Genomic DNA, 24,795 nt, shown 5'->3' on the forward strand with positions numbered 1-24,795 from the left:
TGCTTGTGGCTCACATTGCTTTCTCATTTCAGGCTAGATTTAGACCTAAAGGACCATGAGGGCAGCACAGCTCTGTGGCTTGCAGTGCAGTACATCACCGTGTCCTCAGACCAGTCTGTAAACCCTTTTGAAGATGTTCCTGTGGTTAATGGGACTTCATTTGATGAAAACAGCTTTGCAGCCAGACTCATTCAGCGTGGCAGCAACACGGATGCGCCTGATGCCATGACAGGTGAAGAGGATCCTAAAGCCCAGGGGACTGGGAATGCAATGGAAATGCATGTTTTCCCTTTTTGGATTTTGGGGGACAAGTTGTTTTAGGGAGCTACTTTGAGAGAGGAGCTCACTGTGTAATCTAAGACTGACCCCAAACATACAATCCTGCTATATCAGTTCTTAGTAGAACTGGGATCATAGCATTGCCCCTACACCTGTAGTGTAAACAGTATCAGCAAAAATAGTAACCTAGTGACTGTCAGAATTTTGTTCCAATTCTTTTTGTATTTTATGTCAGTCAGGGGCTTGAACTCGGAGTCTGGGTGCTGTCACGAGCTTGTGTGTTCAAAGATAGCCCTCTACCACTTGAGCCACAGCGCCACTTCTGGCTTTTTCTATATATTTGGTACTGAGGAATCAAATTCAGGGCTTCATGTATATGAGGCAAGCACTCTTGCCACTACGCCATATTCCCAGCCCTTGATTGTTTGTTTTTTAGAGTCTCATGTAGGTCAGGCTGTCCTCAAACGTGAATTTTCCTGCCTCAGATTCCTGAGTGCTAGAATTAGTCATGAAGCACTAACCTAACTCTTAAAATACATCTCTTAAGTATTTGGTTTAGTGAATTTTATCTTCAATATTAATGATAGTTAGATACTAAACTGAGGATTTTTTTTTGTCAGTCCTGGGGCTTGAATCAGGGCCTAGACACTGTCCCTCCACCACTTTGAGCCACAGCTTCACTTTTAGCTACCTGGCGGGTAATTGGAGTTAATAGTCTCACAGACTTTCCTGCCCAGGCTGGCTTTGAACCTTGATCCTCAGATCTCAGCCTCCTGAGTAGCGAGGATTACAGATATGAGTTACCAGTGCCTGACTCAAAACTGAGGATACTTAAAGAGATATATTGGTTATTTCTAACAAATCACTTTGTGGAAATATACATATTTATTATAAAAATAACTCATTATCTTAAAGTAGTTGTACAAAATGGTTTCAATTCAACATGTCAGTTTATAAGTACAATACATTTTTGCAAAAGTTGGATTTTTGCTTAAAAATGTATTTTATCATTGGGTACAAATATTGCCAATTGTTTCTATTTGTCAGTTGTTTTTCTTAAAGAGACAGACTCCCTTTCTTCTTTTCCAAGAAAATGTCTACCAATGCTTCTATTTGCGTAACAGTCATAAACTAGTCATTCTGCTTCATAAGAAAAGCTTGCAGCTGGGTGCTAGTGGCTCATACCTGAAATCCTAGCTACTCAGGAGGCTGAGATCTGAGGATTGAGGTTCAAAGCCAGCCTGCGGGGGAAAGTCTCATCTCCAATTAACCACCAGAAAACCAGAAGTGGTGCTGTGGCTAGAGCACTTGCTTTGAGCTGAAGAACTCAGGAACAGCACCCAGGCCCCATGACAGACAAGAAAAAGAAAATCTTGCCATCAAACCAGGGATGCTTTTCTTGCAGACAGCACTGTCCTTTGGGGTAGCAAGAGGAACTTTAGCACACCTCTCACTGTGTCAGTTTTTCACACATTTACTCAAGGTGGAGATTGCATAATACCAGTCATTTCTTTCTGATTTCTCAAGGACCATTTGAAGTGAAACTTGCCCCTTGCTGTTGCCTAATCTACTTTCACACGTAGGTAGTGTGGCACTCCATTTGAAGCCACTGCTGATTTATGCCAGCAGTGTAAATGCCATCACAGGGAGCGAAGGTGTGAAAGTGGTTTTGACCTCATGGAACCCCTGAACTACTCAGGAACTCCCAGGAGTACATAATCACACTTAGAGAAACCCTGTTTTAGTGTGTTTCATTGATCTGCCTAAATAAAATAAGGGGATAGATATTTAATGGAGCAGGATTCCAGATATGTCAGTATTGAGTACTGTCAGTGTGTGCAACTGTGGCTAGGAGCCACTAACAGAGACCTCAGTCCCTCACAAAAGCCCCCTTGTTAACACTGTAACTAATTTAAAATAAAAATCAAAAGACAGGAGTTATACCTCTAGGGTCAAACACTCATTTAGCACATGTGAGACTCAAGTTTGATATGCAGCACAAAAAGCAAAGGTCAAACTCATACCTCTAATCCTGTCTACTCAAGAAGCTGAGATCTGAGGATCAAAGTTTGAAGCCAGCCCCTGCAGACACAGCTGAGAGATTATCTCGACCAGCAAAAAGCCAAAAGTGGTGGTATGGCTCAAATGGCAGAGAGCCAGACATGAGTGGAAAAGCTAAGCAAGCGTGTGAGGCCTGTGTGATACCCTGAGTGCAAACCCCATATGCATATATACACATAATTTTTTTTTTTTTTGGTCATACTAGGGTTTAAACCGAGGGCCTTGTGCTTGGCTAGGCAAATGCTATAACACTTGAGCCACATCTCTAGCACTTTTTTTTAAGGTGTTTTTCAGATAGGATAACACATTTTTGCCTGGAGTCAGTCTCAGACTGTGATTTTTCTACCTATGCTTCTTGCATTGCTGAGATTGTAGCCCTATACCCAACCATTTGTTTGTTGGTAGATATGATGTCACACTAAAGTTTTGCTTGGGCTGGCCTTGAACTTTGGTCTTTACATCTTTGCCTCCTGAGCAGTGGGAATTAAACAACTATGCCTGGCCTATAACAGGATTTTAAAGATCAAGAAACTGTTCTTGGGCAAAAACTTAAAGGAAGATAATATTTTTGTTTTTGCTTCTAAGATTTTTATTTAGAAAAAGGTGACAGTGCTGGTAAAAAGTTTCTAAACCAAGAACAAGCATAAGGGAATGAAACTGAAATGTTTGGAGTTTTTTTGTTCTTTTCTTGAACTTTGGGCCTGAGTGCTGTCCTTGAGCTCTTCAGCACAAGGCTAGCACTCTACCACTTGAGCCACAGGGCCACTTCTGGTGTTCAGGTGGTTAACTGGAGATAAGAGTCTCACAGACTTTTCTGCCAGGGCTGGCTTGGAACAGTGATCCTCAGCTTAGCATCCTGAATAAGCTACGATTATAGGCGTGAGCCACTGGTGCCTGGCGAAACTGAAATGTTTAAGGGGCATTTTCAGCCCCTTCATCATGCAACCCAGCCCAGGAGCTATTGGCTAGGGCAATCTTTATCATGTGTCCATGTTACTTCAGAACATTTTACATTTACAGAAATTTTTATTATTAGAAGTGCAGATGTTTTACTGGCATTTAGTGGGTGGAAGCCAGGGATATTGTTAAACATTGTATATTATGTGGGACAGGCCCCTACACAAAAGATCACCCCAGCTGTCACAGCACTACTATTAAGAATAGTCACTGCTGGACCTGGGCAGTGGCTAGTGGAATGTTCCCAGTGTATCCCTATGGGCAGTACCTATGGTGAGAAAAGGTATTGTGTTATGCACTGTGCAAACAGCAGAATGAATATGGCTGTTTTCTTCTAGGAAATTGTTTACTACAGCGGGCAGCTGGGGCAGGAAATGAGGCGGCAGCTCTTTTCCTGGCAACCAATGGTGCCTACGTCAACCACAGAAACAAGTGGGTAAGTGTAACATGGAAGTAAGGGGAAACAGTTTTGGTTTAAGAAACGGCAAGAGTGGATATACAGGAAAAATGGAATCTGGGTGCCAGTGGCTTATGCTTGTAATCCTAGCTACTCAGGAAGCTAAGAGCTGAAGATTGCAGCTCAAAACCAGCAGAGGGGATCTGGGAATATGGCCTAGTGGTAAAGTGTTAGCCTCACATATATGAAGCCCTGGGTTCGATTCCTCAACACCACATATATAAAAAAAGTCAGAAGTGGTACTGTGGCTCAAGTGGTAGAGTGCTAGCCTTGAGCAAAAAGAAGCCAGGGATAGTGTCCAGGCGCTGAATTCAAAACCCAGGACTGGCAAAAAGAAAAAACAACAACAAAGAAACAAAAACAGCCTAGGCAGGAAAGTGTGTCAGACTCTTATCTGTACCTAACCACCAATAAGCTGGAAATGGATCTTTGGATCAAGTGCTAGAGTGCTAGCCTTGTGCAGAAAAAGCTCAGGGTTTTGGAGAAAATAATACACGAGAATGGTTAAAATACAGGACAAAGGCTGGGAATGTGGCTTAGTGGTAGAGTTGCTTGCCTGTCATGCATGAAGCCCGAATTCAATTCCTCAGCATCACATAAACAGAAAAGGCCAGAAGTAGTGCTGTGGTTCAAGTGCTAGAGTGCTAGCCTTGAGCAAAAAGAAGCCAGGAACAGTGCTCAGGCCCTGAGTCCAATCCCCAGGACTGGCAAAAAAGCAACCCAAAAAACCTGGTAGCATTTTTTACATTCTCCATGATAGTGATGAATAACTTTTGATAAAACAAGGCATACAGCAATTTAAGTTTGAGCTAAAAAAAAACAATTTAGCCTATGTGATTGTAAACACATATCATAAGCATATATATATACATACTTGCACAAGATTGTGTGTGTGTGTGTTTGGCAAATGTTTACCCCTGGAGAGAAACATAAAATTAGTAATAGCTTTGTTGGGGGATGATAATTGACTCTTGGGGGCCACAATAAGATTCTTTTTGTTGTTGTTGTTGTTGTTGTTTTTTGCCAGTTCTAGGTCTTGAACTCAGAGCCTGGGCTCTGAGCCTCTCTGTACTCCAGGCTACCGCTTTACTACTTGAGCCACAGTGCCACTTCCAGCTTTTTTGAGTAGTTTATTAGAGATGAGATTAGAGTGGCGCTGTGGCTCAAGTGGCAGAGTGCTAGCCTTGAGCAAAAGGACGGTGCTCAGGCCCAGGCCCTGAGTTCAAGCTCCAGGGCTGGCCAAAAAAAAAAGTAGCAGGAGGTTCTGATAGAAGTTCAAGGTAAGGTTGGTTTGAGCAGGTTAAAGAAACAGGTACTGGCAGGCCATGGAAGAAGTGGTATGGAAACTGCTCACCTTTGGAGCCATGACTACAGTGTTTTATTGTTCTTCCTATACTTGATACTTTTTTGCCACCATTGTCTTATAAGAAGGTTATGTTATTTTCATAATTAGAAAAGTAATTATGAAAGTGACGAGTGCAAAGGAGATTATAGGAAAGGAAGAAAATGGGAAGCCACGACATTTAGAAAGTTCTTGAGAAAACACTGAGGAAAATGGTGGTGGCAGAGAGGAAAGGGGGGAAAGTCATAGAGGTCATCTGGTGATGGGAAAAGCACTGGGAACATGGGTTTCAGCATTTATACTGTCCTTATCCCTTTGCTCACATCTGGGCCATTTGTTTCCATTCAGGGAGAAACCCCATTGCATACTGCCTGTCGGCATGGCCTGGCCAACCTCACAGCAGAGCTCCTGCAGCAAGGTGCCAACCCAAATTTACAGACAGAGGAGGCTCTGCCTTTGCCAAACGAGGCTGTGATGGGCTGCACAGATAGTATCCGCCTGCAGACACCACTGCACATGGCCATTGCCTGCAATCATCCTGATGTGGTGTCAGTCATTCTGGAACAGAAAGGTAGAATGCTGGGAATTCTGAGTTTTGGACAGTTGCTTTGGTTACTTAATTAGGAAGGAGATGTTACTTCTGTAGGTTAGTTTTAAATAGCCAGTCTCTTTCTCAAAAATAACCCTCCTATAGAACTACATAATCTGAATCATAAGTACTATGTTTCCCATATATGCTTTCAGGTAGGGCTGCACATTCCACAGGATAAGCTGTGAGAATTTGTGCTTCTTGTTCAGGACATTTTTCCAGACCGTTTTAGTATAGGCCAAGCAAAGCTTTGGCGTGGCATGGGCACTGAGAACTGTGTTGGGGCAGTTCTTCCAGGAGTGGTAGTCTGCTTGTGAGCCCCTGGAGACAACTAGTGAGAGGGGAGCCAGCAAGAGAAGCAAAGGGAAGCCCTGCCATGGAGAAGCTCGTACCACACAGAAATCCCTGGCTTTTTTTCTCTTAGCGGCTCCAAAATTGTTGCACTCTTGTCCTAATCCTCCGAAGTCTAGCACGTTTTAGCATTGCTGGAAGAAAGGGAGGTTTATAGTAGAATGCCTCTTCCTCATAGTCTTTACAGAAGTTTTAAGATTGTAAGAATTAGGAAACATTGTCAGGGCATTATTTTAACCTTAGTTTTAGTAAACATGAAATGAATGTGTGTGGTGGTGTCTTTTCCTTATATGAAGAATATGATTTTTAAGTTTTACGAAATAATTTTGCCACACATTGGTAACTCACTCCTATAATCTTAGCTACTTAGGAAACTGAGATCTGAAGATTGTGGTTCAAAGCCAGCCCAGGCAGGAAAGTCCATGAGACTCTTATCTCCATTCAACTACTTTTAAGAAGCTAGAAGTGGAGCCATGGCTCAAGTATTAAGAGAAGTTAACCTTGGGTAAAATAGAGCTCATGATAGCACCTAGACCTTGAGTTCTAGCCCCAGGACTGGCACAAAATAATTATATAATTATACTATATTTTGGAACTTCCACGCTGCACAAGCTTTATCTGTTGTCTTGAAATAGAAATTATCATTTAGCCAGTTAGTTCATATCTGAGTTACTATCTTCTTGAATTCTTTAAATGTCATGAAATCAAGTTTCTTTTTCTCTTAAAAAAAAAAATCTAGCAAACGCTCTTCATGCTACAAACAACTTACAAATTATTCCGGACTTCAGCCTCAAGGATTCTCGAGACCAGACTGTGCTGGGCCTGGCATTATGGACTGGTAAGCCGTTCCAGAAGGAGCTGACATCATGCATACCCAGAATGCATAAGGGAGGGGGAGAGAGAAACTTTCTGCTTTGATTAAGCCTATAATGTCCACTGAAAAACTGTTGACTGTGAGAAGCTGCGAAGGGTATATTTGTTGTCATACAATAGCAAAGAAGTGGGGAAAGGTGAGTATGCATTAATGAGGACTTGTTTATTCCTCAGGTATGCACACGATTGCAGCTCAGCTGCTTGGCTCTGGGGCTTCTATCAATGACACCATGTCAGATGGACAGACTTTGCTGCACATGGCCATACAACGTCAGGATAGCAAGAGTGCACTCTTTCTTCTGGAGCATCAGGCAGATATAAATGTCAGGTGGGGATAAGTGGCACCTTCCACTGTAATACCATGTCATACTTCAGATGGCTCAGAAATAGAGCCTTGCTTCTACACAATATTTTCATTCCTTCATGGCTCTCATAAAGTACAAATGAGCCAGGCACTGGTGGCTCATACGTGTAATCCTAGCTACTCAGTAGTCTTAAGATCTGAGGATCGAAGTTCAAAGCCAGCTAGACAGGAAAGTCCATAACACCCCCCTTATCTCCAATTAACCACCAGAAAACTGGAAGTGGCATTGTGGCTCAAAGTAGTAAAGCGCTAGCCTTGAGCAAAAGAGCTCAGGGACAGCGCCCAGGCCCGGAGTTCAAGCCCCATGACTGACCCAAAAAAACCAAGTTACAAATGGAAGAGGAGGGTATGATTCTGTGGTGTAGCACTTGCCTAGCAGCATAAGGCCCTGGGTTTAATCCCCAACCATGCCCGTGTGCTTGTGTGTATACACACATACACACACACACACACACACACATACACACACACACACACAAATGGAGACAGTATAAATGTAGGGTTGCATATGAATATCATCAGTAGAGTATGTGGTAAAGGAAAACTGACCATTGCTCTTACTGGAATCTTTCAGAACTATTGCACAAATGTCATTATAAAAAACCATCCAAAATCAATTTGGGAATAGGAATTTCATTTGAATTAAAGAACATCTCAACAAATAAAACTACAAATAAGACTTAAGAGAGATTAAAAAATCAGTTAAATTTTTATTATAGTTGTATTTTCAAATGAACTTTTCTGAACCTCCAATGTGAAGTGATCCTGAGTCTCCAAAAGAAAGAACTGTTTTGTCAGGTAGGTAGTAGGGGTAACATTTTGTTGTTGGCATTTTATTACGATGCTATGAAAAGACCTATATTCCTATAGGAGTTCAAGATTGGGGGGGTTCACTTATCTTTGGGATATAGTAAGGGGGTAGGGCTGCATTTTCCAAAAAGGCAGAAGAGACAGACCCCACTGGCAGTTTTCATTTCCTAGTGACCAAATGAAATGTATTTAAGGGACATGGTGAAGTCTGTACTCTGAAACACCCAGAAAGGTACCCTGTATCCTTTGCAGACCCTCATCTTGGTTTTGGTGTACAGGACTCAGGACGGGGAGACAGCCCTTCAGCTGGCTATCCGAAACCAGCTTCCGCTTGTAGTTGATGCTATATGCACCCGAGGAGCTGACATGTCGGTGCCAGATGAGAAAGGAAACCCACCACTGTGGCTCGCCTTGACCAATAACCTGGAGGACATTGCATCCACTCTGGTGAGACAAGTACAACCCTTGCCTTTGCTTACACATGATGTTTTGTGTCATAAATGGACTTGATGTCTGTGTGCCAGCCAGAGGAACAGGATCTGCCAAGTCACAAATTGAGTCAAAGATGATCAGTGAAAATCATTTTAAGAAAACTCACAATGTAATGTGATCCTGGCCAAACACTTCTATATAGGCTCTTTACTAAGCAGCCAGTGGTGGGGCACTTCCTCACTACAGAGAGAAATCCCCTAATAGCTACTTTGTCTCCCTTGTGGGAAGATGTGGCCCTAAATGAGACAGACCTGGATTTTCTCATGTAGCTGTCTTGAATGGCCTGCAATGTGACATTGAGGCATTTTGAACCTGGGATTTTATCAGCTGTTACTGAGATTACCTGTTAATTACAGGTATGTATTGCTGGGGGCTTATGAGTACAAACTGTTCTCTTTCCCTTCTAGAACACAACTCCAGGGCCTTAATTAAACATATTTATATTTTGAATGCACCCCACAGGAATAGTGCCAGAATTTACACTCAGCAGATTTTAATTAGTGTTTGTAAAACTAATGAATTACACAGATTAAAGTAATTTTCAGTTAATTACATAGAGTTCTGAGTTGGTAATGGGAATTTTCACTTTTGCTTAACAACAACCCGTGTTTTTCTGCAGGTCAGACATGGTTGTGACGCCACATGCTGGGGTCCAGGTCCTAGTGGGTGCCTTCAGACACTCTTGCACAGAGCCATTGATGAAAACAATGAGTCCAGCGCCTGCTTTCTTATTCGCAGGTCCGAGAAGCTCAAGTATCTCTTCAAATCTTCCGTATCTATTCGCAGACTAGAACTCTATGTGAACCCACCTCCAGTCCTGACATGCTTGTGGCTGGCTTGTCTTTCATAATTAAGATAATGAGGGGGCCACTGTTTTGTCCTGTCAGGCCAGCCAGGGGCCAGGCTCACTTGAGAGGGGAGGGGCTCCCATGCTGGTTTCTGGTGTGGGAGCTGCATGGGTTTCTGTAGTCAGTTAAGACTAGTTCCCACTGGGAAGTCAGGAGGCTGAGAAAGAGGAGACCAGAGGGCCTCCCTCAGTTGGATCCTACCCTACTGGAGCTACAAGAGGTTCCTTTGCCCCCTCCGTGTTTGGGACATGGGTGTGGAATAAGCTTATTTAGGAAAGGCTATTAGTGCAGGGCTTCTGAAATTTTAAATATGTGCCTATCTGGGCTGGGAATATGGCCTAGTGGCAAGAGTGCTTGCCTTGTTTACAGGAAGCCCTGGGTTCGATTCCTCAGCACCACATGTATAGAAAAAAAAATGGCCAGAAGTGGCACTGTGGCTCAAGTGGCCGATTGCTAGCCTTGAGCAAAAAGATGCCAGGGACAGTGCTCAGGCCCTGACTGACTCAGGCCCAGGACTGGCCAAAAAAAAGAAAAAAGGGGCCTGTCCTGTTGGGATTTTGCAACGGTTCTGATACACAGTTATTCTCAAGACCAACTGGAAAAGAATCTCTGGCAGTGGGACTCAGGTCTCAGTATTTGATGCCAAGAACCAAGGATAGATTCTGACATAAGCAGTTTTTTGTTGGATCAGATGGGGGTGCTGCTGTTAGTCCATCCACATGTCTTTAGGCAAGGTGGAAGCATGGCCTTCCTTCTGTTTCCTTTCAGTGGCTGTGATGTGAATAGTCCCCGGCAACCAGGTGCTGATGGAGAAGGAGAAGAGGAGGCCAGGGATGGGCAGACACCCCTGCATTTGGCGGCCTCATGGGGACTAGAAGAGACTGTGCAGTGTCTTCTGGAGTTTGGTGCCAATGTGAATGCACAGGTGGGCAGTTTCTCTTTGCCAGGAGTATTGATGGCAGCCCCACAATTAGGGAAATCTCTTGTAGCAAGGGACCCTGTAGCTGGCCCCATCCTGGGCCTCTGCTTTATCGTGCGCCAGATTTTCTCTGAGTCATATAGCTTTCCTAGTAATTGAGTTGATTCCAGCTTCAGACTTCTTTATGCCTTCTCTTTCTACAACATCTTTGTTTTATTAATCTTATCCATTGTTCCTTGTCTCCTATTCCCCCTTAGTTATAGATTTCCACTGAGCGTTGATTTAGTGTCCAAGTAGCTCAAATGATCAAATGAGCTCTCCTGGTTCTTATATTCCTTGATGCGTTTCAATATTTGGACCTGGGAAGGTTTGCATTGATACCTTGTAGACGGATTAGCAATGGTACAAGCTGCAAATCTTCCAAAACAAATATTTTTTCTCCATGTCTTGTCACCACTGAGTCATGATGTAATGGGGGGGGGGGTAGCTTCTAGTCATTTGTGTATCGGCTTCTTTTTTTTTTTTTTTTTTTTTGGCCAGTCCTGGGCCTTGAACTCAGGGCCTGAGCACTGTCCCTGGCTTCTTCCCGCTCAAGGCTAGCACTCTGCCACTTGAGCCACAGCGCCGCTTCTGGCCGTTTTCTGTATATGTGGTGCTGGGGAATCGAACCTAGGGCCTCGTGTATCCGAGGCAGGCACTCTTGCCACTAGGCTATATCCCCAGCCCGTGTGTATCGGCTTCTTAAACAGCTTATTTCAGTCAGAGCTGTGGTATTTATTTCATAACTGAAATTTGGCTCAGATTATTTTTCCTAAGTTTTATCTTAGAATGGGACATTGAAGTCTGCCTTGTTCCTACAGGACGCAGAAGGAAGAACACCTGTCCACGTGGCCATCAGCAACCAGCACAGTGTCATCATCCAGCTGTTGATTTCCCACCCTAACATCCACCTCAGTGAACGAGACAGACAAGGGCTCACCCCATTTGCCTGCGCCATGACTTACAAGAATAACAAAGCAGCTGAGGCCATCCTAAAACGAGAGTCTGGGGCTGCGGAGCAGGTGAGTAACAGCACATGGAGGCTAAACAGATGCTGCCAGCCAAAGAGGTCTCTTCTACACAAAGATGTCTGTTGGAAATGACATCCCATTTTCTGAAAGTGTGGCCATGCAGACATCCAGTAGTGTTGGCTGAGATGTGGTTACTCTGCTCTATGCATCCGCCACCTGTGCACTTAGCCACACTGCACTTAGATGATAGATCTGTGCTATGTACAGCTAAGCTCATACTCACTTTTGCCAGTTGTCTGTCTTAGTGATGAATGTCTTAAGATTTCAGTTGAATTTCAAGATACTGTGTTGTGATGCTAGACAACTTACTGAGTATCTTAAGAGGCCTTAGGTTGTTATTCAACTTAGTAGGCTGTTACCTTTGTTCTTTGTGGCTCTTTATCAACTACTAAATCCAGATGTTGACTTGTTGCTCACTGGAGTAGGTGGGAAGCACAGTCAAGACCAGGATTTATAAGGATCCCTTTAATGAAGGTGAATATGGGCTTGAATGAAATGAAGTCCTAGCATGCTTGAAGATTATTGCTTTGATATTGAGCTTCTGTACCTTTGTTCCTTTTTCCTAAGTGTGATTAGATTGTGTGGGCATTTACCTCCCTGCACTTACATAGTGTAAAACATTCATTAGTGGAGATAGTCAGCTCACATTTCCTCAGCATCTATATGAAATTGCTATTGCCACTCCAAGTCATGTGCAGATGCTTTGCCTGCTACACAGCCTATGTCTGTGTATGTGCACATGTATGCGTGTGTGTGGCACAAGAGGGTAGGCAGAGAATATGGAGGTTGTGGTATCCTCACTTCCACTCACCACTCATACTGACAGCTCCTGTTGACTACAGTATATGGTGTGGTTTCATTTGTGTGTGTTCTATCTGCTTTACATCACTGAGGAAAAATCTGTGATATACTGCTGGCTACTTCCCTATTATATATTCTGTAGCTCAGTAAAAGAGGACACATCCTCAGAATTTCAGAAGTTTTTGTTTGGCTGCTCAGGGTTCAGGCTGGGTGCTTGGTTTAGCCACAGAGTGACTCAAGGCTAAACTCCACCTTTGCCTCCCTCTGAGCAACCCAGCATTTTACTCCTGTCTGTTCTTTGACTTTCCACTTCCAAATGCTGCTGCAGGAAGGGGCCAGGGCAGGTTGGGCCAGTGCAGTGGCTCCTTCTCCTGAACACAGGAGGCTGCATGCCTGGTTCTTTTAGAGGGTGGGGCATTTGGTATTGGACTCACACTGGAAAGGAATTTCCTGGAGCGGGAGGACTATATGTCATGGTCTTGTTTTTGTTTTGGGGTGTTTTGTTTTTTGTTTGTTTGTTTTTTTTTGCCAGGCCTGGGGCTTGAATTCAGGGCCTGGGCACTGTCCCTGGTTTCTTTTTTGCTCAAGGCTAGCACTCTACCACTTGAGCCACAGTGCCACTTCGGCTTTTTCTGTATATGTGGTGCTGAGGAATAGAACCCAGGGCTTCATGTATACAAGGCAAGTACTCTACCACTAGGCCATATTCCCAGCCCCTGCCCTGGTCTTTATAGCAATATAGTAGTGACTTTGCAAGTGTTCAGAGGCCCTCTTAACAGGAAGCCTAGTGTTGGGAGAGTACCTCCCCTGCAAGCCTACAGTCCCGAGTCCAAACTCCAGTACCAACAACAACAAAATTCAGTGGGGAGCTTGTTCATACTTTGGCTGCTGTTGTTTCCTTAGGTGGATAACAAAGGTCGGAATTTTCTCCATGTGGCTGTTCAGAATTCTGATATTGAAAGTGTCCTCTTCCTGATCAGTGTCCAGGCCAATGTGAACTCTAGAGTCCAGGATGCTTCCAAGTTGACCCCTTTGCATCTTGCTGTCCAAGCAGGCTCAGAGATCATTGTCCGCAATTTGGTAAGTGACACAGAATCACCACTGCATAGAACACAGTCAAAGGACAATGTAGGGTATGTGCAGAATTTCTACTCACAGGTGTTTTGCCAGGGGTTGTAAAAGGCAGCAGGAACCTGAGGAGCTAGGCAAATACATGCAGGAAAACAGGTATGTCAGGGCCTGGCAGGTGATATACTGGGGAAATAAGCTACCCTTTTTTTGGTGCTGCTCCTGGGGCTTGAACTCAGGGTCTGGGCACTGCCCCTACCACTTGAGTCACAGTTCCACTTCTGGCTTTTTGTGTTTAATTGGAGATAAGAGTCTCATGGACTTTCCTGCCCCAACTGGCTTCAAACCATGATCCTCAGATCTTAGCCTCCTCAGTAGCTAGGATTACAGGGTTTAGCCACCAACACCTGGAAACCTTTCTTTTTTTGTTAACTTACTATATAGTCAACATATTTTCATACTTATCATGTTATTGGCTACTTTATTTTACTGTCTGTGTATATTACTATTTTGATAGTCATACCTTTTTGTGAGGTTTTATTATAAGCATTGAATGTCTTTTTTTTAATTGAATGTCTTTATATAGTACAGTGCTGTACAGTTTATGTATACTAAAGCCTCATATCTCAAGAAATTGCTGTTGACATGTTGGTAGGTAATTTGCACTTCAGGACTATATGTGAGACCCTTGTGTGCCAAGCTTTGGCATCAGACAAGTCTCTAGTGAGAATTTTCAGCCATCATGTCAGAGGCCTGACCCCTATAACTAAGATCTTGATTGTGGGAGAGGCTGCTTGAGTAATCAGCTTCATCAGCTTCTTGCAGGAGCCAAGGTGAATGAATTAACCAAGCACCGCCAGACTGCCCTCCATCTTGCTGCACAGCAGGACCTCCCTACCGTCTGCTCAGTCCTCCTAGAGAATGGAATAGACTTTGCTGCTGTGGACGAGAATGGAAATAATGGTAATTCCCAGTGATTCCTGGTGATTGGGCCGTGTACATGCTGCATGCTATGAGCAGTGCAGTGGAGGCACACAGCACCCATGGGTTGGCTTCTATAGGAGCAGAGCTGTGGCAAGAACACCACGTAGGCTATCCATCCTGCTGCTGGCCAGTGTGATTGGTAGCCCTGGCAGCTTCAAGGGACATCTTGTGAAACCTCTCACCTAGGAGAGTGCTGAAACAGAAAGCCAAGGCCCATGAAATGGGAGTGGATCTGTGTACGGCCATTCCCTGCTCCGGCTTCATTGCATGTAGTGGGGTTTGTGAGAGTGGGGAATAGCTGAGAATTTTCTGTGTGTGCTCTGGGCTTGCACAGTAAGAGGATTTATTCCCCAGCTCTTCACCTCGCTGTCATGCATGGTCGACTCAACAACATCCGGGTTCTTCTGACAGAGTGCACAGTGGATGCGGAAGCCTTTAATCTGAGGTGAGTATGTGTGGTCTTGAGCAGAGCCCAGGCCTCCACATCTCCTGGCTTGCTTGTGGAAGGTGGAGGTCACTGGTGCCTCCCCTTAGCCCAGCTCCAAACTTTACATCTGACTATGGGTACCTGACCAGTTTGGCTCCCTGGTATTTTTGGTTTTATATTAAAATGCTCTTCTACTAAGACTTGAACTCAAGATATTACTCTTGCTTAGCTTTCTGCATTCAAGGCTGGTGCTGTACCACTTGAACCACATCTCCCTTTTGGCTTCAAAAAACACTTTTAGAAAATCTTTTTTTTCCTTTGTGCTGGTCCTGGGATTTTGAACTCTGGGTCTGCTTCAGCTTCTTTTCCTCAAGGCTAGTGCTCTAACACTTGAGCCACGGCTTCACTTGTGCTTTTTTGTTAGTTTACTGGAAATAAGAGTCATATGGACTTCCTTTCCTGGCTGGTTTCAAACCGCTATCCTCAGATCTCAGCCTCTGGAGTAGCTAAGATTATAGGCAAGAGCCACTGGTGCCCTGCTAGAAAATCTTTTTGACTTATCATATGTCCTTTAGATTTATCCAGCATCTCAGAGTTCAGAAAATTCTGTATTTTTTGTGTTCTGTGGACTTGCAGATACATACTAACTTTTCCAACTTGTTTCATCAGAGGCCAGTCACCACTGCACATTTTGGGACAGTATGGCAAAGAAAATGCAGCAGCCATCTTTGATCTTTTCTTAGAGTGCATGCCTGAGTATCCCCTGGATAAGCCAGATGCAGAAGGAAACACAGGTAGGTAATAAGGTGTCTGTAAGTCCTGTCTCATTTGTGCACCTTACTTCCTGGAGAAGTAGCCCAGGCATTGATGTCATTACCTGAGGGCAATCAGCTCAGTATGTTTCACATAGACTCTCAATATCAATCTCAGATCTATGTTGTGGAATTTGGAGTATCTGACATCAAATCCAGGCCATATCTTAGCCCAGACAGGCCTGCCCTTCTGTTTATACCACCCATTCCACCCTTTAACTCTTAACTAGGGCCTTTCCCAAGTTTCTTTCCATTTTAACAGAGATAAGATATAAACACTTTCCAGAGGAAATGTACTCCAAGTATGTGTTGATATAGACACCTTCTTACTGAAGGATTGATAGATCTCGCTCATGGTCTGCTCTAGCTACTCACTCAAAATCACTGTGTTTATAGTATTTTTTATGTACTTTTGCATAGTTTCTTGTTGAATGAGTACCAATGTAAGGTAACACAGGTAAAGAAACAAAGAAAAAAAAACCTAGATAAAGCCAGGCACTGGTGGTTCACACCTGTAATCCTAGCTACTCAGGAGGCTGAGATCTGAGGGTTGTGTTTTATTTATTTTATTTTTTATTTTTGGCCAGTCCTAGGCTGTGAACTCAGGGCCTGAGCACTGTCCCTGGCATGTTTGTTTTTTGCTCAAGGCCAGCACTCTGCCACTTGAGCCACAGCGCCCCTTCTGGCCATTTTCTGTATATGTGGTGCTGAGGAATTGAACCCAGGGCCTCATGTATATGAGGCAAGCACTCTTGCCACTAGACCATATTCCCAGCCCGAGGGTTGTGTTTTAAAGCCAGCCTCAGTAGGAAATTCTGTAAGACTCTCATCTCCAATTAACCACCAGAAAACTGGAAGTGGTGTTGTGACATAAAGTGGTAGAGTGCTAGCCTTGTACAATAAAGCTCAGGGACAGCACCCAAGCCCTGAATTCAAGCCCCACAACCAACAAAAAAAGAGAGAGAGAGAGAGAGAGAGAGAGAGAGAGAGAGAGAGAGAAAAGAAAGAAAGCAAGGTCTCTTTCATACTAGCTAGGTCTCTGAGCACTTTTATTTTTGCTGTATGCTCATTTATTCATTCATCTATCCCCATGCCAGACACAGAACCTCTGTGGCCTGTGACAGAAATGTCACCACAGTACTCTGAACCTTAGGTAGAAACTGGATTTTTTGCTACTGTTTCTTGGCCTTAGGAAGAATTCTTGGCCTTGACATGTGAACATGTTTTTCTTTTGTTGTTGTTTTGTTTTGCCTTTTTTTTTTTGTTTTTGTCAATCATGGGCTTGAACTTGGCCTGGGCACTGTCCCTGAGCTCTTTTGCTCAAGACCAGTACTCTACCATTTTGAGTCACAGCTCCACTTCCAGTATCCTTAATGGATACTTAAATGGAGATGAGTCTCACAGATTTTCATGCCCTGGCTTTGAACCATGATCATCAGATCTCAGCCCCCTGAATAGTTAGGATATAGGTGCAAGCCACCAGTTTTTTTTTGGGTTTTGTTTGTTTGTTTGCAGTGCTAGAGATCAAGCCCAGGCCCTTCCAAACTTTGCTAGGCAAGTATTGTACCCCTGAGCTACCTCCCAGTTCAATGAATATGTGCCTGAGCTCCTGAGGATAAGACGTGAGCTGATAAACACAGCATCGATTCAGGAAACATGACCACTCAGGAAATAGGTTGACAGGCTGGCAGGGTGGGCTTCTTATTTACAGAAACTAGATTTCACTTGTCTTAGCAGATTCATTGGGTGAATTTTCTAACTATATCTGCGCACATTTGATATTTGTAATGATAGCCCTTATTACTATTTTGAACTATTCTTTGAGCCCTATTGACTCATTGGCAGTTAAGAACCTAAATAACATTTCTGGTAAGGATAAACAAAGGGAGCTGCTGCTAACTGTAATTATTTGTTTTAAAAAAAAAAAAAAAAGACCAACCAGGGAGGGATTGTGGCTTAGCGGTAGATTGCTTGCCTAGCATGCATGAAATCCTGAGTTTGATCCCTCAGAACTACATAAACAGAAAAAGCTGGAAGTGAAAGTGACTCTGGCTCAAGTGGTAGAGTGCTAGCCTTGATCAAAAAGAAGCTCAGAACAGTGCCCAGGCCCTGAGTTCAAGCCCAAGGACTGGCCCAAAACAAAAAAGACCAACCAGATAGCTGACTTAGAGCTGGGTTCCCAGTGGACCTGCACTTTCAGGAAAGAGGCTCCATTGTATAGAATTTTCTGGAGGATTTTTCCAACACTGAGGTTTTTTTTCTCTTTATATTAAAATCAGAGATCGGGGCTGGGGATATAGCCTAGTGGCAAGAGTGCCTGCCTCGGATACACGAGGCCCTAGGTTCGATTCCCCAGCACCACATATACAGAAAACGGCCAGAAGCGGCGCTGTGGCTCAAGTGGCAGAGTGCTAGCCTTGAGCGGGAAGAAGCCAGGGACAGTGCTCAGGCCCTGAGTCCAAGGCCCAGGACTGGCCAAAAAAAAAAAAAAATCAGAGATCTTCTATTTATTATCCTGTGTAAAGAAAGCTTCATCCTTAGTAGTAAAAGCAGTGTTTTCTACCAGGGGAAACAATTACATGACAGTATCAGTTTTGGATCTCTCTTAGATCTCTTGAAGCAGAAACTCAGGTAAGGAAGAATGCGTTTCTGGGAATGTAGCTGCCTTAGGGTCTCCTGGCCCTGGGCTGTGCCTTTTGGAAGATGCTGCACATCCTCCATGGAAGTCACTAAGAGTCTCAGGTTTCTGTATGTTTGTAGAGACTTTCCTAACAAATACCTTGCCAGTGTTCTGTTCTGTCCTCTGTCCGCCCTTTGCAATGCCATCCTACCTGTGGTTTTGTTTTCCAGTGCTGCTCTTAGCATACATGAAAGGAAATGCCAATTTGTGCCGCGCCATCGTCCGATCTGGGGCTCGCCTTGGGGTAAATAATAACCAAGGTGTCAACATTTTCAACTACCAGGTTGCCACTAAGCAACTTCTGTTTAGACTATTGGGTGAGTAGCCTGCTTTTCACTGTTTCTGTGCAAGCACATTACAGGGTTGATTACCAGATGTACTGGTAATTTTATATCTCATGATGACTTGACATAAGATATGAACCAGCCATTTCTAGGTTCACAGAGAGCTGTTTCTATGAATGAGTAATACTAAAGAGGGTCAGTAGTCCCCTTTTAGAGTTCTTTGCTTTGGAGTCCCTGTCAGCCTCCTACTTTCCATGAACTTTTGAGACATCCATAAGCTGTAGGTAGGTCACCTTAACAAGTCTCTTGGCTGTTCATCTCCACACTTTTTCTCCTTTGGCTGGTTCAAAGCCCCTGCAACCTTTGAAATAACTAATGTCAGTCCTCAATGACTCTTTGTCCCTATTTCTTTTATGGAGGAAAAGGAAAGGTACTTCATGCCTGATCTCTTTTTTCATTTCTTTTCCTTTTTTGTGCTGGTCGTGGGGCTTGAAATCAGTGCTTTTTGCTTATGGCTAGCACTGTACCACTTGAGCCACAGCTCCACTTTTGGCTTTGTAGTGGTTAATTGGAGATAAGAGTTTCATGTATTCTTTTGTCCATTGTGGGTTTGAACTGCAATCCTCAGATCTCAGTCTCCTGAGAAGCTAGGATTATAGATATGAGCCAGCAGTGCCTGGCCTTCATGCTGGATTTCTTATTTGGGTTGTGTGTTTTTTCTGTGTAACTACTGAGATGGTAAAAATCAGTAAAAAAAAAAATTTTTTTAAATCAGTAAGCCCCTTGGCTAGTACTAGGTGCATGTTTATGATACCAGCACTAAGAATCTTGTGCAAGGACAGCCTGGGCAACATAGTGAGACCCTGTCTCAAAATGAGAGAAAGAAGGAGAAGAAATAATAATAGTGGCCACAAGAGGGAAGGGGGAAGAAGAGACAGAGGGAGGTTGGATAATAGCTGCCAAAATACAGTAAGGTAACTGATTTATGACACTTTATTACATATGAAGAACTAGAGAAAAACCAAGGTTTCTAACATAAAGAAATGATTACGTTTTGAGAAGGAAACATTAATTACCCCAATTTGGTCATTACATGTGCATACATGCACCAGATTACACATTCCTCATAAATAGGTACAATTAGTAGGCATGAATTATGATTTTTTAAAAGCATGGTGCTTGTGATAAATTACTTTGTTTTTCCTATGCCATGCACACAGTCAGCCTTGTAAGAGCACAGAACAATGCTGTCAGTAGATGTTCGGTTTAACAGACGCCTGTGCTGCTCCCTCCATTGGCTCTGTTTCTCTATACAGAGGAGAAGCGCAGAACTTGGCCTGCACTTAGGGCTAGTACATAAATACTAGTGATTGCTGCTGTCATCTCTACCACAACCTCCAGTTTAGTAAGTGAAGATGGAACTCATCTGCTGTAGTTCATTCTCTAGGTCGTCTCTCTGCAGGTAGTTCCCCCAGACTCTGCTACTCAGTCCAGAAACATGGGAATCATCATTTCCTTCTGTTTGCTGTCTCATTCTCATACTCTCCACTCTTCATTCCCCAAACCTCAGAGTCTTCATCCTGTTTCACTTGTCTTGTCACCTCCCACTGTGTTCTTGACCCCCTTGGCCTCTGCCAGTCTTTCTGTGCACACATCTCTGTCTCTTGCCCACCATGCCTTACATACTCTGGACAGCCTGAATGCACTTACTTGCCACTCGCAGCTGGCTCGCTGCCTCCCACAGGACTTCCTCCTCCTCCGGTCTGCCTGGCAGTGCTTGCTGCTCTCCAGTCTCCTCCAGCAGCTTTTCCTGGCTATTCCCTCCTGTCCTTGTGCACTCTCTCAGCCCCATGTTTGCCAGCTGCAATCAGAACTGATCTTCTCCTGTGTGTTGCAGATATGCTGTCCAAGGAGCCTCCGTGGTGTGACGGCTCCAACTGCTATGAGTGCACTGCCAAGTTTGGAGTGACAACTCGCAAACACCACTGGTAAGACTCCTGTCATCCCTCACAGAGGAGTGAGGGGCTCCTGTGCATGTCCTTGCTTTCACCTTGCCACAATAAGCATCTGAGCCTAAGTTGACCAAGGGATATGAGGAGATGGCAGGACTGAGCAGATCCTGCCTTGGAGAGGGCTGTGGGGAAGCCAGGGGGCACACAAGCTGTTGGCCAAGGGCACTCGGACTTCAGGCCTTTGTCACAGATGACATACGGCCTCACATGCCCAGGAGATATTGTAGGACTAAGGACTGGGGCTTCCTTCAGGCAACTCACTCAACCGTGTTGGCCTTGTTGGCCTTCTTCACTATCACTTAAGCTTAGCTATTGGTTAGAATTTTGTTTTTATAGACTAAGTTATCCATGACTTGTGAGTCAGCTTGCAGTTGGTCATGCTGGCCACATAGCAGCAGTTATGGGCTGGCCGTGTCTGCCTGTGTGGGGCAGCTGCTTTTTATTTAGTGCCCATCTCATACTTTGTTTCCTTGCCTCCACAGTCGCCACTGCGGACGTCTTCTTTGCCATAAATGCTCGACCAAGGAGATTCCTATTATAAAGTTCGATCTGAACAAGCCAGTGCGAGTTTGCAACATTTGCTTTGATGTACTGACTCTGGGTGGGGTCTCTTAGTGAGCCCCAGTCAGGTCCAGGCTATGGCCCTGGTGCCTCCCCAGCAACTGCTCTGTTCAACATCCTGCCCCCCACCCAGAGCAGGAGCTGGCAATGCCACAGTCTCCTGTGGCAGGAGACTGGAACAATTAAGGACCCTGGTGTGATCCAGTTCAGATGATTCTGTGTGATTGTCAATGTGTCAGACTGTGATCGATTTCACTAGATGTCTCACTAATTGGACCAGGCCTATTTAGCCTGAGTGATAAATGTGATAGGAATCAGACCCCATCTACTAGCAACATATAGGGATACCTGGAGACCATTTTCCTTTACAGTAGCTTAGTGTCCACCTGAGAGCATTCACAAATTCTTCGTGCCCGCTGACTGGTGAGGCAGAGCCTGACTGAGTGGGAAGCTGCTGCGGATGGACTGGCTTCCCTCTGGAGTAAGTGGCTGTGGACTTCTCCGCACAGTTTCATGAAGATAGTAGGATCCTCTTGCCCTGAGGTCTTTTCTTTTTAAAGCTAAGCTATATTTTTAGTGAGCTTCCCCTTTTAAAAAGGTGAAATCTTTCTAAACAGGGTTCAAAATGAGAGCTGAAAAATCGTGGCCTTAACAACTGAAAGCTTTACCAGTGTTCGTGCTGCTGCGGTGTCAGGAGTACAGTGTGGCAGCTTGACGCCTAACAGCTGTCTTTTTCTCTCATCTTGCTGCGTCCTGTCTGTGAAATCCTCCGTCATTGCCACTAGTGAATGGTGGAGGAAATGCACTTTTATTGTGCTGCACTTTTTATATAGCTGCATTATTGATGATTCAATTTAAAATTCCATATTCAAAAATACCCTCACAGGTCCTTGCATCATTGATTCTAGTATTCAGGTTTGACTAGACCTTGACCCACACTAATGTTAGAGGAAAATCTCCTACCAGGTGTGTCTCTTGGAGCAAGAAATTTATACAAGCCAACTGGAAAGGAGACAAACAAGACTTCAGACCTAAGCATATCTCCAGCCTCGGGCCATCATGTCCTGTTTCAGTATGAGTGCTTCTTGGCTGGGCATTGGTGGCCTGCAATCCTAGCTACTCAGGAGGCTGCGATAGGAGGACCGTGGTTCAAAGCCAGCCCAGGTAGGAAAGTCCATGAGATTCTTATCTCCAATTAACTACCAGAAAACCAGAAGTGGCGCTTTGGCTTAAGTAGTAGAATACTAGCCTTGAGCAAAAAGAGCTTAGGGACAGTGCCCAGGCCCCTAGTTCAAGCCCCATGAACAACAACAAAAAGCTTCTTGCTGAATATTCTGTGTGTGGCTCCCATTTTGTGTAGCTCGCCCTGCTTCCTAAGAGCTGACACTGGAAGCCCAGCTCAGTAGGAGCAATCTGTTTTGGAAGGCTTAAATACTGAGCAAGGACTCCAGAACTACTTGGGCCTTTATTCATATGTATTTTAACCCTGAGGTGTTAACTTTTTTGAAAGTTTGGCCAGTTTTCTAAAAATGCACCTTGAGAAAGAAACTTCTAACACTGCTTTTCAAAAAAGAAAAACAAAAACACAACTCTGAGGTAATCAATACTTGATATATATTCAGATTAACAACCTCAATCCTATATACTGCTTTTTTCAGATATTTAATAACCACTACATTTTTGCATTAATGAAGTATATGTAAAAGGGACTAAATATTCTTTTTGCAAGTCTGTTTTGCTTCTTTTTCAGATAGTGTTATGTCTTCTATGTTGCTGTAGGTTTATACATCCTGTTACCTAAGAATGTGGGTAAATATGCTGATAAACCAGAGTGCTACTTAAAAAAAATAATAATTCTCTGATTTGTAAGATACTTGTTGTCTGTGTTAATATGAGTTTGTACACATTGTTTAAAAGGAAAAACAAAATAGACCAGGTCCAGTGTATCCCACTTCATATAGAATTTGTATAGAAAAGCTCAACCAGTTTTGGCCAGTGACCATGTGAAGGATGTATCTGTTTCCATATCTATGACCTAAAATGGGCCCCCAGGACTTCTTTGGTTAGAAAGATATTGGTATATGAATTGAAATGGTTGGTATGCATATATTCTTTTAATGTTCCTAGTGAAGCAAGGAAGATGGAACATCAGTCAGGGATGAGGCTGACTACCCTCGCCTTTCCAAACCAGTTTCAGGGGTCAGGAAAATGGCCTAGTGGCAGCAGCCTCAAATACATGAAGCCCTGGGTTCAATTCCCCAGCACCACATAAACAGAAAAAGCCAGAAGTGGCGCTGTGGCTCAAGTGGCAGAGTGCTAGCCTTGAGCAAAAAGAAGCCAGGGACAGTGCTCAGGCCTTGAGTCCAAGCCCCTGGACTGGCAAAAACAAAACAACCAACCAAAAAAGCAAACCAATTTCAATAACAGTCTCCCCTATAACTGCTCTTAAAATTTTAAGACCATGCTCAACTTCTGTTTCTTCAGAGACCAGGAGCAGCTTTGACACTGCCCAGCCACAGGGACATTTTGTTTCCTTTTCAGTTCTGCCTTGATACATTCTTGGCAGTCTTTCCAGCCTTAGATCTCTGATCTTGCTGGGTTCAACAGGCTGCACTCATCAGGGTCCTCAAGGAGTGGCCACCCTGAAGGCCTCTGCCACATACTGTCCTTCTTACACCATCTCTGCTGACAAAGCTGCCTGGCTCTTGTCAAATTTTCATCCATAACTTAAGAACTCATAGCAAAAAGTTAATTTTATCCATTCAAAAAGTTGCTGATTATGTATGAATAGAGCAGGAAGAGTAAACTTTTCTGGAATGTAATTTGCTGCATTTAGTCAATACTATATTGTGCTGAATTGGCATTTAAACTGCCTATTGTTTATTGCCAGACTTAAAGTATATTCTTAACAGTTTTAAGTCAGCGGTCAAACTATGTATAAAGAATGGCTTAAACTAGTTTGCTGTGATCCTCTTAACACACAGATGTCCCTCAAACTTAAGTGCCTACTCTTAGGACTTTCCTTTCTGTGGTCTTCTCAGTGGTGTCTCACTGAATGATTGATTGGAACATGTGTTCCATTTAGGATTTTGTGCTTGTACACTGTCAGCTCCAATGAACAATTCAGTTGAGGCTGAGTTAGATGGCTCAGTTCCCCTGCCACCGTCTCTCCAGGGAGTGGGGTCCACACGACCTTTTGTCCTCTACCTCAGACTCTTGAATCCTTGCCGACACCTGTCAGCTTCCTCCCTCTGCCCCTGAATGGCCCTGTGTGTGGTCTTGCCATTCTTCCCAATGTCCTGATGTTACATTGAGCCACTCTTGCACTAGTCTTGTCCACAAACAAGGGGTAGAGAGAGGGCAGTTTGGAAGGGTGAGGAGCACTGGGTTCCTTTACTTGGAGAAAAAGAATAATCTGAACTGTATGATGCTTAGACATGAGAGGCAGCAACATCGGCAAGCACAAAAAAATGTGCACCTCCATCAGACGCTGATTCTATTCCCTCAGGCCATGCCTGGGAGGACTACCTGCAGCACTGGTGCTCCCTGTTCCAGCTGAGGAGAGGAGTACAGAGGAAGCAGCTCTTGAAAGGCATTTGGAAGCCACTCTAGGAAGAAGTTTAGTGAAGAGCTGAGTGGCAGATGCAAACGAAACATGTAAATTCCCAGAAGTTTTAGATGCCTTAAAGACTTTCTTTGGAGGACCATTGCCTGTACAGTTCCTCTTTTGTGTGGCATAAATAATATATTAACC

The 24,795-nt window shown here is 43.9% G+C and overlaps 1 protein-coding gene across 3 annotated transcripts in view; it reads left to right on the plus strand.

Moving 5' to 3' along the window:
* Ankfy1 (ankyrin repeat and FYVE domain containing 1) overlaps positions 1 to 22,235 on the plus strand; it is a 93,033-nt gene extending 70,798 nt beyond the window's left edge. For all 3 annotated transcript variants that reach the window (XM_048366638.1, XM_048366639.1, XM_048366640.1), the window contains exons 10-25: positions 33 to 232; positions 3,636 to 3,733; positions 5,445 to 5,667; positions 6,776 to 6,874; positions 7,084 to 7,237; positions 8,362 to 8,530; positions 9,195 to 9,313; positions 10,192 to 10,348; positions 11,203 to 11,403; positions 13,117 to 13,293; positions 14,097 to 14,244; positions 14,620 to 14,710; positions 15,362 to 15,486; positions 18,355 to 18,501; positions 20,366 to 20,456; positions 20,963 to 22,235. In XM_048366638.1, coding sequence (XP_048222595.1) covers positions 33 to 232; positions 3,636 to 3,733; positions 5,445 to 5,667; positions 6,776 to 6,874; positions 7,084 to 7,237; positions 8,362 to 8,530; positions 9,195 to 9,313; positions 10,192 to 10,348; positions 11,203 to 11,403; positions 13,117 to 13,293; positions 14,097 to 14,244; positions 14,620 to 14,710; positions 15,362 to 15,486; positions 18,355 to 18,501; positions 20,366 to 20,456; positions 20,963 to 21,095 — 2,332 coding nt within the window. In that variant the 3' untranslated portion in view covers positions 21,096 to 22,235. The remainder of the gene's footprint in view (positions 1 to 32; positions 233 to 3,635; positions 3,734 to 5,444; positions 5,668 to 6,775; positions 6,875 to 7,083; positions 7,238 to 8,361; positions 8,531 to 9,194; positions 9,314 to 10,191; positions 10,349 to 11,202; positions 11,404 to 13,116; positions 13,294 to 14,096; positions 14,245 to 14,619; positions 14,711 to 15,361; positions 15,487 to 18,354; positions 18,502 to 20,365; positions 20,457 to 20,962) is intronic.
* The last annotated feature ends 2,560 nt before the right edge of the window (positions 22,236 to 24,795 follow it).

The sequence above is a fragment of the Perognathus longimembris genome, chromosome 17 (assembly GCF_023159225.1).
Source record: "Perognathus longimembris pacificus isolate PPM17 chromosome 17, ASM2315922v1, whole genome shotgun sequence".
Taxonomy (NCBI): Eukaryota; Metazoa; Chordata; class Mammalia; order Rodentia; family Heteromyidae; genus Perognathus; species Perognathus longimembris.